This window comes from Cervus elaphus, chromosome 30, assembly GCF_910594005.1.
Source record: "Cervus elaphus chromosome 30, mCerEla1.1, whole genome shotgun sequence".
NCBI classification, from domain to species: domain Eukaryota; kingdom Metazoa; phylum Chordata; class Mammalia; order Artiodactyla; family Cervidae; genus Cervus; species Cervus elaphus.
Genome location: NC_057844.1, coordinates 17,499,529 through 17,515,194, shown reverse-complemented (window position 1 = coordinate 17,515,194; position 15,666 = coordinate 17,499,529). Strand labels below are relative to the sequence as shown.

Below are 15,666 nucleotides of genomic sequence, written 5' to 3'. Positions count from 1 at the left end.
ATATGATAATGGATGCATCTTCACATTGCAAATTCTTGTGGTAGAATCGACAGAATGTTATTTGGGGGGAGATTTGTTCAATTTTTATATGCTCATTATAAAAGAGTTCATAATCGTGTGATACTGGTAATCCTTTTCTGCTCCAGAATAGATGTGTACATTCACGTGCAGGCACGCGCGTGCACACACACACACACACGCACCTCACACATGGCACATCTGATAAAGAATCTCATAACACAATGAGATGAGGAAATAGATGATGCTGAGCAGATGTCTCAGCTATATGGAAACCCCATGCTGAATCATTTATGGTTAACGAGACATTCTAAATGTTGCCTATTTGAGCTATTTTCACTCTGCTTTCCATAAAAATGCTACTATATTTAATTTTCAAAATATATCTTATAAAATGAGTTTTTACTTATGGATAGGGCTGGATCAGGCTATGAGAGCTAATGAGAGATTCCCTCCGAGATTCTGCAATACAATTAACTCACGAATCACAAGTCTCAGATTACAGATTTTTGTAAAAGATATTCCAATTCAGGTTTCACAAAACACCTCAGCTTTCATTAATCATCAGGAAACGTACCTCATTGGGAGAATACTCGCTCCCATTACTCTGTAATGTTAGGTCATTTTGCACCTAAAGGAAGAGAAAAAATGCATGGTATGTTCCATCAGATTATAAAATTTTTGAGGCAAGAACTGAGTCTGACTTCTATCATGAAGCTGGCACACAGGGACACATGCATAATACATGGAATTAATTTGTAGTTAAGCAGGCCATTTTTACTGTACACTTTCTAAAAACATGCAGTTATATTCACAGAAAAATACATCTAAAATATCATACAAACTAAGAAAAGGTATTTCCCAGAGCAAAGAGCTCAGCCCAAAGTACCTGTGAACATCAGCTTTCCAGGTTACCAAGTAACCTGCAGGCTCCCAGCACAGAAGGGTTTTCAGAAATGGTCCAAGGCAGTAGTTCCCAAATACACAAAATCTCACTGGGAGCTTTTTAATAAACGAACATGCCTGGACCTAGCAAAGTCTTACACTACCAATTCAACATCAGTTTGTTTTGACACCGAGAAAACTTGGTAGTTTATTTTACCCAGATCTGCCTTTTTTATAAGGTAATCAAGAACCCCAGGGAATTCCCCGTCTCTGCAGTGGTTAGGACCCCTCACTTCCAGTCGAAGGCCCAGGTTGGATTCCTGGTCAGGGAACTAAGATACCATAAGCCTTGTGACATGGCCAACGACAACAACAAAATCCCACTGATCCACCCTATAAAATTTTGTTGATAACTAATAAAAACATGTTCACACATATCACCAAACTAGTATAAATTTAAGATGGCTATTCCTATTGTTGAGGACTGCTATTAAAAAACATTCCCAACTGTGACAAATTCAAGGGAATAACATATTTTTAGCATAAAATGTCATTGATTTCCCTACCCAATTAAATGTCTTAACTGCTAACAAGTAACTTGCAGTTTTGATTCTCTATCAGAAACTCTGTTCTCTAATATTCCCTGTGTTCCTCCAATATCCTTCCCCACTGGACATTATTTATGTATGAGAGTATACTTTTCAATTCTTCCTAGATGGATGCCAGTGCTACCCAAACTTAATGGGGACAGTCACCTAAGTGTGTTAAAAGGCAGAGAATGTGGTGTGCTAATTACAAGCCATTTCACTATTGGCCTCACCAATGTAACTGAGCACCAGCCTCTCTCATGGTGTTTCTGTCTGGTTTATGCTCTATGCTGATTCCATCACGGCCAGGCTGTCTTGCTCAGCACAGCTTTCTGGGACCCATCCAAATGCAAATTACCCTTGAAATCTAGATTAATTTCTCTTTCCTTAAACTCTTATCCCTTCTCCTACTATCCCAGAGTACCTAAAACACCCAGGATTATGGGCCATCTCACAGTCTTCTCTGCTTTCTCAATATCCATGGCTTCTTTCCTCCACAATTTTTAAAATGCCTTAAAAGTGAGGGCAACTTCATCTCTTTCCTATTCCAGTCTTGGGTACTAAAAACAAGGCTGCATCCAGCACAAGGACTCAACACAGACTGGCTAACTGATTCAAGACTCTGCTTACAAAATTGATTTCTTCCTGAACCGGGTGGAAGAAATAATACAGAAATAACCAGACCATAAAGAAGGGGCCCATTTAAGTTCCACATATCATCAGCACTGGCCTTGCTCATCCACCACTTTCTTTTCCATTCTTCCTTCTTGTGACTCTTTTTTTTTTTCCACCAGAGCCAGAAATACTCCCTCCCTTTTTAAAATCATGAAGACATATCTGTCATGGACAGAGAATTGCCCAAAGAAGGAAGATAAGGAATAAGAATTCTTTACACCAAACATGACTCCTTGTTTCATCAAAAAGGAAAAAAAAAAAACAACAAAAACAAACAAATTAATACTATAAATCAGAGATGGAATGGAGATCTTTTTTTCCTAGAGGCTTGATGTCTTCCTGATACTCCCGAAATCATGTACACAGGAGGGTATCTATTTTACTGGAATCAAATGTGGTTCTGCAGGGTCTTCCCTGGTGGCCCAGTGGTTAAGACTCTGCACTTCCAATGCAGGGGGCATGGGTTCAACCCCTCAACAGGGAACTAGATCCCACATCTTAGTGGGAATCTCTGTGTGCTATGCAGCACAGCCCCCCAAAAAAGATTTAAAAAGTGGGTCTGCAGCAGGATTCTAACATGGTCTCAAAGTATCTCTTCACTGACTACTAGCTGCAAGGGGAAATAGAACAATACTTAAATGGTGGAGAAATCAAGTTCCACGTCAACTGGGTGATCAAATTACGATCACCAGTGAAGCACAGACATATAAAATGTGCCTCTGAAGGTGATACCCTGAGAAGGACGCCACGTCACCTGGGCAGCATCCCAGACAAGGCACGGAGACTCAATCTCATCGTGAGGAAATATGAAGGATTTCTGTCCCACAAAATAAGAGGCAGTTCATTCTTTAAAAGAGAGGAGCACTATATTCTTTAAAATTTTAAGGTCATTAAAAAATCAAAGACAGGTTATGGCAGAATAAAGGAAACTATAGGTACCTGACAAATATTGCCTCTAACCTGGATCCTACTAAAGGGGAAAAAGTGCTGTGAAAAACATCATTAGATCAATCTAAATATCTGGGATATGGAGAGCAGATTAGATGAAACTATTTTATCAGTGTAAATTTATGAAGTTGATAACTGAAGTCAAGTTATATAAGATAAAATCCCTACTCTTAGGAAAGGTACATTGAAATGTTTAGGGAAAAGGACTCTGACGTACAAAACTTATCCTTTGATTTTCAGAAAAAGAACTCTGGGGAAGAAGAGAGAGACAGAGATACCACAAAAGTGGTAAAATGTTAATCACAGAAAATGTGGGTAAAAGGTTATAATTTTTTTGTAACTTTTTGCAGAGTTCTGTCATTTTTTAACCTTTTATAATTATTTCCAAGTAAAAATCTAAATACAAAAGTGAGTCTGCACAGAATCAAAAGGAGCATGTCTCAAAAGGACAGCCTCATGAAATAGACGCAGGAGAGCCTTCACACAGAGGCTTCCTGATGTCCCACCACTGGGTCATCCAGTGACCCTCCTCTTGGGGAGGAGGGAGTGCAGTGACTCCAAGGACAGAGCGGAGGAACAGTCACAGCTAAAGTTAGGTGTCCTGGGTTATAAGGTGGATCCTAACTTACAGAAAATCAAGAAGTTAGAGAGGTAGCCCACGGGAGTCCATAGTTAGCAAGCCTTTGAGATGGAAAGAAAACTCAGTGTAATTCCAAATCACTACACTCAACCATGAAACCATATTCTCTAGGAACATGGGTTTTTGAACTATAGCTCTTTTCCTTCTTATTTAACACAGAGACTTAGCTAGTTAAGAGTGTGAGACTGCTGTACTATGGTACCTGTTCAGATACCTCAAGGGACGTAAGTTGGCTGTACTGAAATTAGCCATCCTAAACCCATTCAGTGAGAAGGGATGAAACAGGCTATAACCAATGTTTTACTCCCATGTTACCGTCTCAGACCTCTCTCTCTCCCCCCTTTTTTGGGGGGACCTTCTAAGCTTATGTCTAGTTTTATGTCAAAACTGCTTTCTCTGCAGCCACCTGAATTTTACCCTACATAGCTACCAACCTACCCTTACCCTGTCCCCAAACTCCCCCATCAGTTTATCTTTGCTAGTCTCTTAATCCTCCTAGACATTCCTCAAATCACTTACTCTTTATCTTTCCCAGTTTACGTTCAGCTGGTCAGTCAGTTCATAGGCTGCTTACCCTGGCTGGTCCTACCTCCAGTTTCTGACAGAGCCAGGATTCCCTGTGGGCCTTATTTGCCATGGCCTGACTTAAAACTGTCTGACATAAAGATTTAGAGAATTCAATGGAAACAGTCAACTCTCATCTTCAATGGGAGGTGAAATATAATAGATAAGCAGGAAAACTAAAGAAGCTAAAAGTATAAAAAATTTGAAAAACAGATCTTGAACAAATTTGAATACTGATCTCACTAATGAAAGTTCTTGTTCAGTCGCTCAGTTGTGTCTGACTCTTTGTGACCCCGTGAACTGCGGCACACCAGGCTCCTCTGTCCTTCACTGTCTCCTGGAGTTTGCTCAAACTCATGTCCACTGAGTCAGTGATACCATCCAACCATCTCATCCTCTGTTGCCCCCTTCTCCCCCTGCCCTTAATCTTTCCGAGCATCAGGGTCTTTTCCAATGAGTCGGCTCTTTGCATCAGGTGGCCCAAGTATTATAATGAATGTTCTACCCCATGATACATCTTGATAGAATATGGGAGCCACTCTTCCGCGGCAAAATACCGCATCAGAACTCTGGTTCATCCAAGAGCAGCCTTACCTCACATTCTGGAGACGCCTCCAACTGTATTTGACCACTGTAGGAATTACAGAATAAAAAGATATAAATATAATTTAAAGCAAAAATATTTCAATGTAAAAAGAGAAAATATACTGTTATAGAAAGGTCAACATACTTTAGCGCAGAGTCTTGCAGTTCCAAGTCATCTGCCGGGTCCACAGGGTAAAAGTTTACAACGCTTCTCTCTGTAATATCTGTGCTTAATCTAAAGAGTAGGGGGGGAAAAAGTGTTACCAAATTACTAAACTTTAATAAATCCTACTGCTTTTAGTTATACTTAAAAGTTGTGTTTATCATTAGAATTGAGTAATAAAAGGTTCATGGTAGAAATTTCAAACTATGTAGTTTCCTCACCATGACACTATATATATATATATATATTTAATATAATTTTCAATCTACTTTGGTATCAAAATCCAACTTATTTGAAATAGAATAGTAATTTCTGATAAGGCCAGAAGAGTCATAGGTAGCACACACTAATTTTTTTTTCTTTTTTCTTTTTCATTTATTTTTATTAGTTGGAGGCTAATTACTTTACAATATTCTAGAGGTTTTTTGCCACACATTGACATGAATCAGCCATGGATTTACATGTATTCCCCATCCCGATCCCCCCTCCCACCTCCCTCCCCATCCCATCCCTCTGGGTCTTCCCAGTGCACCAGCCCTGAGCACCCGTCTCATGCATCCAACCTGGGCTGGTGATCTGTTTCACCCTTGATAGTATACTTGTTTCAATGCTGTTCTCTCTGAACATCCCACCCTCGCCTTCTCCCACAGAGTCCAAAAGTCTGTTCTGTACATCTGTGTCTCTTTTTCTGTTTTGCATATTGGGTTATCATTACCATCTTTTTAAATTCCATATATATATACATAGCACACACTAAATTTCATTAAAAACTTAATCAGTTTGTTGAAACAAGCAAAGTTTCTCTCTATTATACTGTACATACACTATACTACAGTATATGTACCAAGGGCATTTAATAGGAATATTAAAATAAAAAATTTCAAAAGCAATTTAAGATATGCATTTTATATCTGAAATTGTCTTACAGTTTCTGAATTTCTGTAATTCTAAGAGCTGAATTTTTTTTAAGATCTATAAAACCAGGAATTTCTAAAAGTCATATAAAAGTTACAAAGCTATTTTAAAAGGTGGGTATGCATTCATAGTATACAATCCTAATGAAAATGGTATCTAACCAACAATCAGAAATCCTTGAGAGAAGAAATCAACAAAGGCAAAACAGGAAAGCAATATTCAACTAAATTTTTTGATGTTAAGGTTGCATGAAAGGTAAAGCTCTAAAATTTAATCCTATGATCAGTGACTTGATTAAAACAAACAAAGCAATCTGGATCTAGGAAATGAGACAAAGGGAAATCTTAAAGTGTATATAAACTTTTTATGACTATTATTCAAGCAGCTAGAAATAACTGACCTCTTGAAGTGCCCTCTCTTTATCAGAAGCAAAAACAGGGCTCTTTCTTTATCCCTATTACACCGGCTCACAGACACATTATTATCAAGTTAGAATTGTAGTAGTAGAATTTCTATTTCAGGACGCACAACAAAGATCTATAGCAGCCAAAGCAGTCGATTACTTTAGGGAGGAGGTCAAATCCATAAAAAGTTTTACAACATAATGTATTTTAAAATAACAATCCACAAAGATGCAAATCAACTATCCCTGGGAAGGTTACTCAAGGCTGTGCTCCTCCACACCCACCAGCAATGCCGACTGGCTTGACATCCTTGGCAACTTATTGCCTCAGACCTTTCGAGGCTGGGGCAGTATCTCCAGATCCTCAGTTCACCCCGCTTCTCATGAAGGATGACGCCACAGAGGCCCAGAGCGGGGAGCCACACCCGCCAGGTCACCCCGATCTTACTCTGGGCTCCAGTCCCACATTCCCTGGCCACTGCTATGTCCACCAAACGAAGCCTTCTTTTTCACTTTGGGGCTCACATATTCATCTCGAATTTGTAAGCAAAGTTGACTGGAAAAGTGATACAAAGTGTAAGAAGGCAGAAATATTAAAACAATATCAAGTTTGAGCCCGTGGGAGTCTCCTCTCTGTCATATCACGTCTTCAAGGCTCTATCTTGGACTCAAATTCCTTTCCCATTGACGGGCTCACCCTTGGGAACTCCATCCATTTATAATACTGCTTCCATTACAACATACCTTATGAAAGTAACTTTTATTGTACTTTATTTATTCTTAAAATTTATCTGGCTGCACTGGGGTCTTAGTTGCAGCATGTGGGATCCAATTCTCTGACCAGGGATCCAACCCTGGCCCCCTGCCTTAAGAGCTCGGAGTCTTAACCACTGAACCACCAAGGAAGTCCCTGAAAGTAACTTTTAAGTCTAAGTCTTGGAGCCCCAGACCTAAACATCTAGCAGCTGAATGGACAGTATCACACTGTATCACACACTTGGATTCTATGCAGCAGTTCCTAAACTGAGTTCAATACCCTCCTTCTCAAACTGGCTGTTCCCCATGGTTCCCATCTCAGATGGAGACAGGAGGGGTCAGGTCTAAAACACCGTGGACTGCTTCCCTCCATCCTCACCCCCACTTCAAACAATCACCAAAGAACTACCACAGTATCTGCTACTGAGTATCTCCAGTGTTTAAAGTATAAATAAAAACCATAATTTAGAAACACTCAGAGAAAACTTTGATCTTGATATATTTGTTTATAGTTTTAACTGTTAATGGGACCTGGGTCTTCCCTGGTAGCTCAGCTGGTAAAGAAACCGCTTGCAATGCAAGAGACCCTGGTTCAATTCCTGAGTCAGGAAGATCCACTGGAGAAGGGATAGGCTACCCATTTCAGTATTCCTGGGCTTCCCTGGTGGCTCAGTTAATAAAGAATCCGCCTGTAATGCGGGAGACCTGGATTCAATCCCCTGGGTTGGGAAGATACCCTGGAGAAGGCAAGAGCTGCCCCACTCCAGTATTCCAGCCTGGAGAATTCCATGGACTGTATAGTTCATGGGGTCGCAAAGAGGCAGACATGACTGAGCAACTTTCACTATCCACTAATTCTATTTATATCATTGGGATCAAACTTTATGTACTTTTACACTTTTTAAAGTTAACATTATATAGTAGAGCAACCTAAAATACATTGAAAAGTTTAAAAAAAAAAATTGGTCGCATATTTCATCTTATTAAGGACCATAATTTAAGTATCTCCAAATTGTTAGATCGTTGCCTTTTTTCCAAATATTTGCTATGAAAAACACCTCTCTCAATTGCTGTTCATGTCTCTTTGTCCCTTAGGATACAATTTTGGAATTAATTCAAAAGCTTTATATCTATTTTTAGGCTATGGCTACAAACTACAAAGTTGCCTTCTGGAGAACGGTTCTGCCAGTGGACCTTTCCATCAGCAGTTTGTTTATTATTTCAAATCCTCACAACAGTAAAAGACAAGTACTTATAGCCCATCTTATAGATGAGAAAACTGGGGTACAGAGAGCTTATATAACTCACCCAGATTAACTAGTGTTAGAACTGGGATTGCAACCAGTGTCTGGCTGACTAAGGTATGTTCTCCTCCAGCCATAGTATTTCCCCACTCCATATAATTACTCTGTCTGTCTCTCTCTCTCTCTATCTCAAACTCTCTCTTACATACACACACACACACACAGAAGCTCTCTTCTCCCTCTTTCCTACTTTCTCACTGACTGCTCTGATTTAGAACGTGAAACTCAGCTTTTTAAGGAACACACGGCGGTTAGGTGCTTACAAATAAGCCAGACTCTGAGTCAAACATGAGGGAGCATGAACAAAATAACCACATTTTAAAGCCATCGTTGCCTCCTTCTACATATATAATAAAGTCTCAGCTCCTCAACCCCGAATTTGAAGTCACACCCGCATCCCTCCAAACAGCTCCCCTGGGAAGTCCCACTCCCGGCTGCATATCTGAAGCACCAGCAGAACTTTTAAAAAAAAAGAAAACGGCCAGACCCCCCCTCCCCCCCACCACTGCAGTGTCAGGCAGTGTCTGTGTTTTGAAACTTCTACAAATGTTCCTGAGGCACAGCCAGTGTGGGAGATCACCTTTTCTGCTTGAGCTTTTCCAAGTTTGTTCCACTCTTCTTGACCTCCATGCCTTTGCATGAGCTTTTAATTCAGTCCAGAATTCACTTTCTCCTTGAAAGTGCTAGCTGTCAAAGACCCAGGTAAAACACTCTAGACTTCAGAAGGCTGGCTGAGTCACCTCCCCTTTTCCACCCGGAGTCAGGCATTAACTCTATCACTTGCTTCCTTCACTTCAAGCCCTTAAAGCCATTACACTTATAAATCACTACTCAAGGCAACATGTGTAGTGATGGTTTGAGTTCTTAGGGGGAAGAGCTGTGTCTTGTTCATCCTTATGTCCCCCAAGGTGCACAATGCACATCTTTCCACGCTCTAAGCACTCAACTAATGTCAGCAGAATCAAAATGCTTTTCAAATCAACTGCTGAAGATTTCCAGCCATGCTCGCTCGACCTGTGAGTACTCCTTCAGAGCCAGGCAACAGTGGTGGTATGCTCTCCCTGGCACTCTGGGACTCACTAATACCTCTTTCCATCAATTCCCAGAACCTGGTGTGATTTCCACACCCACCATATTACAAGACCACATCATCTTCACATTTAAATCCCCACAAACCCTGAACAGTTTACCAGGGATAACCTTTGGATCTACTTCTCCATCAATACGGTAGTTATCACCCAATACCAGGTATACTGCTGTCCTGAAAAATATTTTGTCCATGGGCATTCTATTATCTTCAGCTAAAAAATCAAAAACTATACTGACTGCGTATAGTGCCTGTTATTGATAATGACTAATTCAATGAAAAAATTATCACCCCAATCTTTGGAAATATATAATTTAGTTAACACACACTTGGCACCATATGTATGGATGCCTGAGTCACATTGCTGTAGAGCAGAAGTTAAACACAACATTGTAAATCAACTAAATGTCAATAAAAACTTTTAAAAAGAAATAAATATGGTAACACTTGATAAATTAATATTTTCCTTTTTTAGAAAATCTCTTATATTTCTATATTCCAGGGGTTTAAACTTCATTAATATAAAATATGCACTTTGACTATTTCTGTTGTCTAAACATTATACAAAAATCACCCAATGAACTGCATGAAGGATGAATGAATTTCAAGAAACGACGAACAGGAGGTAACGGATCTCAATCCCTCCAGAAGTTTGACTCTTTTATTTATGCATCTTGGGAAAACTGACAGTTAAAACTAACTTTCTTTTTTCCAGTGGTTAGTGGTGAGCCCATACTGTGTGTATAGATACTTAAAAAACTGAGATAATGCACTCAATAAATTAGTGTACATTATGCACCCATGGAACCTGGGCCAAGGAAAGACACACATACCTGTTGGGATCTTGCAGCAAATCCACCGCTTCTCTCAGCTGTTTAATCATTGCTATATCGATGTCCTGCTCTTTGGATGCACTTATTCTGCAGCGTGAAACCAAGCATAAGACCGAAAATGACCACCAGAACATGAATAGCACGTGGGTTCTTAAGAGCAAACTTACAAAAATCCACCTAACATTACAAAAATCATTTTGACAAACCCAGCATTTTAATGGAGATGTGTCAGAACTCTGTGGGGTGGGCTTCCAGAGTCACTGGGGTGGGGGAGCCAGCTTGGCTGTAAAACACATCATTGGAAGTCTCAATGACCCTGGGCCCCCACCTGCCCAACTGTAGCAGGAGGGCAGTGGACAAACTGAATGGTTCTCAGTCCAGGCTCTTTAAGCAGTAAAATCATCTAAGGTGCTTAAAAAAAATGCCAAGACTGATACTCCCAAGCAGGTTGTCTAGGGCTTGAACATTTTATTAAGGTCTACAGATGATACTGATTTACAGGCAGAGTTAGGAACAATAGATATAAGATTGAATATGGGGTTTCCAAAGATTTACATAGTTTAAAAACTCTTTCTCTATAAAATCCATTTCCCTATAATTCTATGATTCTATAATCAAGCTAGTCCTCCTTCTCCTCAGCATATCCAATGAATAGCTGTCTGTATTAGACAGTAATTTGAAAGGAACTCTGCAATATTTTTAAAAGGCAAGAGAGATTTGACCACGGTTACTGCTTTCCACTACAGAACATAAGTCAATGTCTTTCTATAAGTGAAGAAACTTTGAATGATGGAGTACATTCTCACTAAGGGGAAAACCCTCATGAAGTCTGATGGAAGATCCAGGCTATATGCTGGATCATGGAAAACAAAATCCTGGGAACCAAAAATCTACCCTATGCCATATGGTCCAAACTCAACCCCCCTGGAAAAGGCTCACTGTCTTGACAGATTACTCATGCCCTCCTGCATAAAGCTGGCCAAGTAAATCTTTATATGCAATAGACTGGAAGGGATGTCCATCTGGTGCAAGATTCCTTGGGTTCAATCCTAGCCCTCTGTAACCCTGGGGCAAGATGATCAGTCTTCCTATGCCTCAGTTTTGTCATTGGCAAAATGAGGGATAAAAACAGAATTTATCCCATAGAGGTGTTGTAAAGAGGAAATGAGTTGCTACCTGTGAAGGACTTAGGACAGTGCCTGGCATGTGGTATTTAATAAACATTAGCTAGTGCAACTATTAGACTTAAGACCAAGACCTCAAAAATATATGGTTTTCTCAGGCCTTGAGGATTCCAGGGAAAGAAGTGGGAACAGGGCCATATAACATTTTAGGTCCAGCTGTTGGTTGGTTCAGACAAAGGAAAGTAAGCTGAAATCTTCTGTCCAGCAATTCTATCTCGTTTCTTGAATCGCATTCTACCCATAGCCTCAAATCTGATAAAACTCACGGCCAAGGAAGAGGTATGACCTAGTACTGTGTGGTCCCAATATGACAATAAGCACCAGCGGATAAACTTGCACCTTCTGATCAATATTGGACAGGGCTATCAGCTTGCCCAAAGAAAAGTGGACCACGATGCTATCACGACAGAGCTGCTGTTCCACGTGAAACATGCTCTTTACAGGATGGAGGCTCATCCCCAGCCCTGGGTACTCACGTCCCCTCGGATGGCCAGTGCGCGTCCTCTTCTATCCGTAATAGTTCCTCACAGGCCTCAGTCCTCTCCTATGGACAGAACACATGGGTCTTCTGAGAGCCACTGGCTGTGACAGTCAAGAGTCTAAACCTGCCTCCGTCCATGTTCATAGCAGCGCTGCTCACAACAGCCAAAAAGTGGAAACGACCCAAGCGGCCGTGGATGGATAAAGGGAGAAAATGTGGTCTAGACATAGAGTAGTATATCGTCCAGCCTTCAAAAGGTAGGAAATTGTGATACATGTTACAACGTAGATGTCCCTAAGGACATCATGCTAAGTGAAATAAACCAATCACAAAAAGAAAAACACTATGATTCCATATACTTGAGGTCCCTAGAATAGTCCAATTCATAAAGACAGAAGGTAGAATGGCAGTTGGGAGAGGGGGGGGAGAGAGATTGGGAAGTTACTGTTTAATGGATAAAGAGCTTCCGTTTTACAAGATGAAAAGAATTTTGGAGATAGATGGTGGAGATGGTTACAAAACAAGGTGAATATACTTACCACTGGATTGTATACTTAAAAAAAATGGCTGAGATGGTAAGTTTTAGGTCATATGCATTTTACCACAATTAAAAAATAAAAAACATGGAAACCTGGTGTGCTGCAGTTCATGGGGTCGCAGAGTCAGACACGACTTAGCAACTCAACAATAACAACAACAAAACGTTAAAATTTAAAAAAAGAAAAAAGAGAACCTGGCTCCGGATCACAACTTAAGAGTCAGAAATGCAAAGCTCAACTGGATTCCTCATTGCCTCTTAGCACCTCCTGATGTTGACAGATTCCTCCACTGAGCTTGTCAGTTACACGGAAATGTGCATTCTATTGCTTCTGAGAGGACTGTGTGTGTGTGCATGTGTGTGTGTGTGTGCGCGTGAGCGCTTGCGTGTGCTATTAGGAAAAAGGGAAGCATAAAAGACTTAAGACAGAAAATGCCTCAAATTGCATCTGATAGTTTTCATGTGTAAAACATCCAGATTTCACTGAAATGCACCCCTCTCCTGTGATCCCAAAGAAGCGCTCTGGTGGGAGTATTTAAAAGGCCTGTCCCATTGTTGGAACTTCATGCACTGTTCTCCACTTTGATCTCCACCACAGAGAAATGCTGCTTTAACTCAGCTGACAGCTAAAACGGAAGCCATCCCAAAGTGCGAACATTCCCCTAGCAAGCAAGGTACAACAGACAGAAGGATTGTTTTCTGTGTCAAAGTTCTGACACATTATTAACTAACTCAGGCCCAGCCAACTCTCCAGATGTGTCATGGAGAACAAGTCTTCCTCTAAGGAGGGATCTAGCTGCTTGATGTCAACCTCTGGCTTGAAAAACACTCTTTTTTTTTAAAAAAAAAAAAAAAGAGAAACACTTAGACTTTTTTTTATATTGATTACACATTTTGTGCATAGTAAAAATCAATATATAAATTACTACACCTCTATCCAAGTGACAGTGAAATTTATGGGTGAAAATATATAACCAGAAATAACCAAGAAAACATGTTCTTATCTCTTCCTATTGGGTTTCAACTATAGGAGCCATGGGTATTTCCTTGTAAGTTTCAATTTCACAATAAAAAGTAGCCAATATAAAACAAAAAAAATGTATAAAACATCTATTTCAGTACACAAAACAGGGACATTCTGGGTTACTTTTGCTAAGTTAGATGGCTATACAGTCGACAAACTTTATTCACTGACTTGGTATTTACGAATTTGTCTACTCTCTGAAACCTATTTATCACCCCAAAATCAATACTTGTGGTGATGTGCAGACACACGCAAAGCCTGGTGAAAAACTGAAGTCCCCAACCCCGACATACACTTCTGCAGTTGAGGCTGAACAAGGTGAGGTCATCCATGCTTTTTTGTTTCAGCTTTCAGGCTGAAAAAAAAGTGTCCTTTTCAGAGTCTACTCAGTATCACAAATGCCCCCTCGTGCAGTACCGGAGTGCTGTCTTATCGCCCTAAGCATGAGAAGGCTGTGATGTACCTCAAAGAGAAAACACCTGTGTTAGGTAAGCTTCCTTTCTGCAAGAGTTACAGGGTCTTCCTTGGCTGTAAGTTCAATGTTAACAAACCAACAATCCACATTAAATCAAGTGTCTTGAGGCAGGAACAAACATAAAACCAGGTTATGTACCAACCAGCTAACAAAAATGTGTGACCAGAGGTTCATAGGAACCTAAAAGACCCTGTATCTCCCATGGGAGCAACAGTTCAGGATGAGACAATTCAGTGTTTGAGGAGACTCTATATAACAGAACTGTGTGAATGAGGACCGACTGTGGTTACAAAAGCACAAGATGCTACTTCAGTGACGGGGAGGAGACACGATATATAAAACACAGAGCTCTTGATGGTCGAGGGCTGAGTAATTCAGTACAGAGGAGAGCGGTCAAACACACTCACACTTTAAAGGAGATGCAGGTCGAGGCTAAAATGGGCCTGATTTCAGTGCACAGCTTTCCATTGTAGATTTAGGTTTCACTTTACTCTTAGAGTTCCCCACCTGCCAAGAGACGCCTCCTGCAGGGGTGTTTACTCGGCAAATATTTGCGGTAGATTTCTACACTCACCTTTGTTCCCCTACACTCCACCCACAGGACCCATTTCCATGGGCCATTTCCATGGACCCGAAATCTCTAAATCTAGGAAACTTGCTTTTCTGAAACAACATGCTTTTTTTTTCCACTATCACTTTAATTGTTTTCTTTCAGGGCTTCCACCAGTAGACTCTCAACTTGAACTGATCATAAAAGAAAGACCAAAGCCCAATTTTCCACGTTTTGGTGACAGACTTGTCTCAGGGTTGACGGACAGGCATCAGAAGTGGGAGCGTCTTGTGAGGGCCGCCGGCTGCAGAGTCACAGTCTGAGACTTTCACTTCAGGAGAATGCCTGGCGGGGTTGGGATGCTGGATGCTCAGCGAGGGGTTGGGGGACTCCTGCTGTCATCAGAGTAAGCAATGATGAGGCTCCACTGAAGCCACATCAGAGGAGGTGGAGGACAGAAGGAGGCAGTGCGTGTGAGATAATTTGAAATAAGAGCTGATGAATTAAATATACAAAATAACGAATAGGTTTTCTACAAATGTACGTCATATGCCAGAATCACTGTGTCTGTTTTGAGCAAACCAGAGCCTCCTACAGGGTACCATTCAGCTGTTTTTCTCCCAGTTCCCTTGAAGGTGATGCTTGGAGACATTCGTTTGGATAGAGCCCAGCCATCCTAACACCATCCTCAGGAAATAAGGACCAGCACCTAAAGACCCCAGGCCTGACATTAACACAGCAACTCAGAGACCACCGTCTCTCACAACCCACAAGGTATCTGAATTAAAGCAAAAGGATTATCCTTGTGATCCCTGGGTGCCATGACCAAGGCCAAAGGACAGACAGGAACAAACCAAGGCACGTAATGCTGTCACAAAGTGGAACCTTAACCACCAACTTTATAAAGGACTGGTTTTCCCCTCATTGTTGCCATTCCTCTGATAAAAGTTCGTCTGACAATTTAGAGACTTCATCCAACCTTTCAACATCTCAGTGCCACTAAACCTGCTCAGGAATAAGTGACCGCAGAGTAACCTTCCTAAAAAGGGAA

The 15,666-nt window shown here is 40.8% G+C and overlaps 1 protein-coding gene across 2 annotated transcripts in view; it reads right to left on the bottom strand.

The window, feature by feature from the left end:
- LRCH1 (leucine rich repeats and calponin homology domain containing 1) overlaps positions 1-15,666 on the bottom strand; it is a 213,037-nt gene that overhangs the window by 40,694 nt on the left and 156,677 nt on the right. For both annotated transcript variants that reach the window (XM_043892447.1, XM_043892448.1), the window contains exons 10-14: positions 12,024-12,091; positions 10,364-10,450; positions 5,048-5,137; positions 4,912-4,948; positions 596-649 (exon numbers count right to left, since the gene is read on the bottom strand). In XM_043892447.1, the coding sequence (XP_043748382.1) occupies positions 596-649; positions 4,912-4,948; positions 5,048-5,137; positions 10,364-10,450; positions 12,024-12,091 (336 nt within the window). The remainder of the gene's footprint in view (positions 1-595; positions 650-4,911; positions 4,949-5,047; positions 5,138-10,363; positions 10,451-12,023; positions 12,092-15,666) is intronic.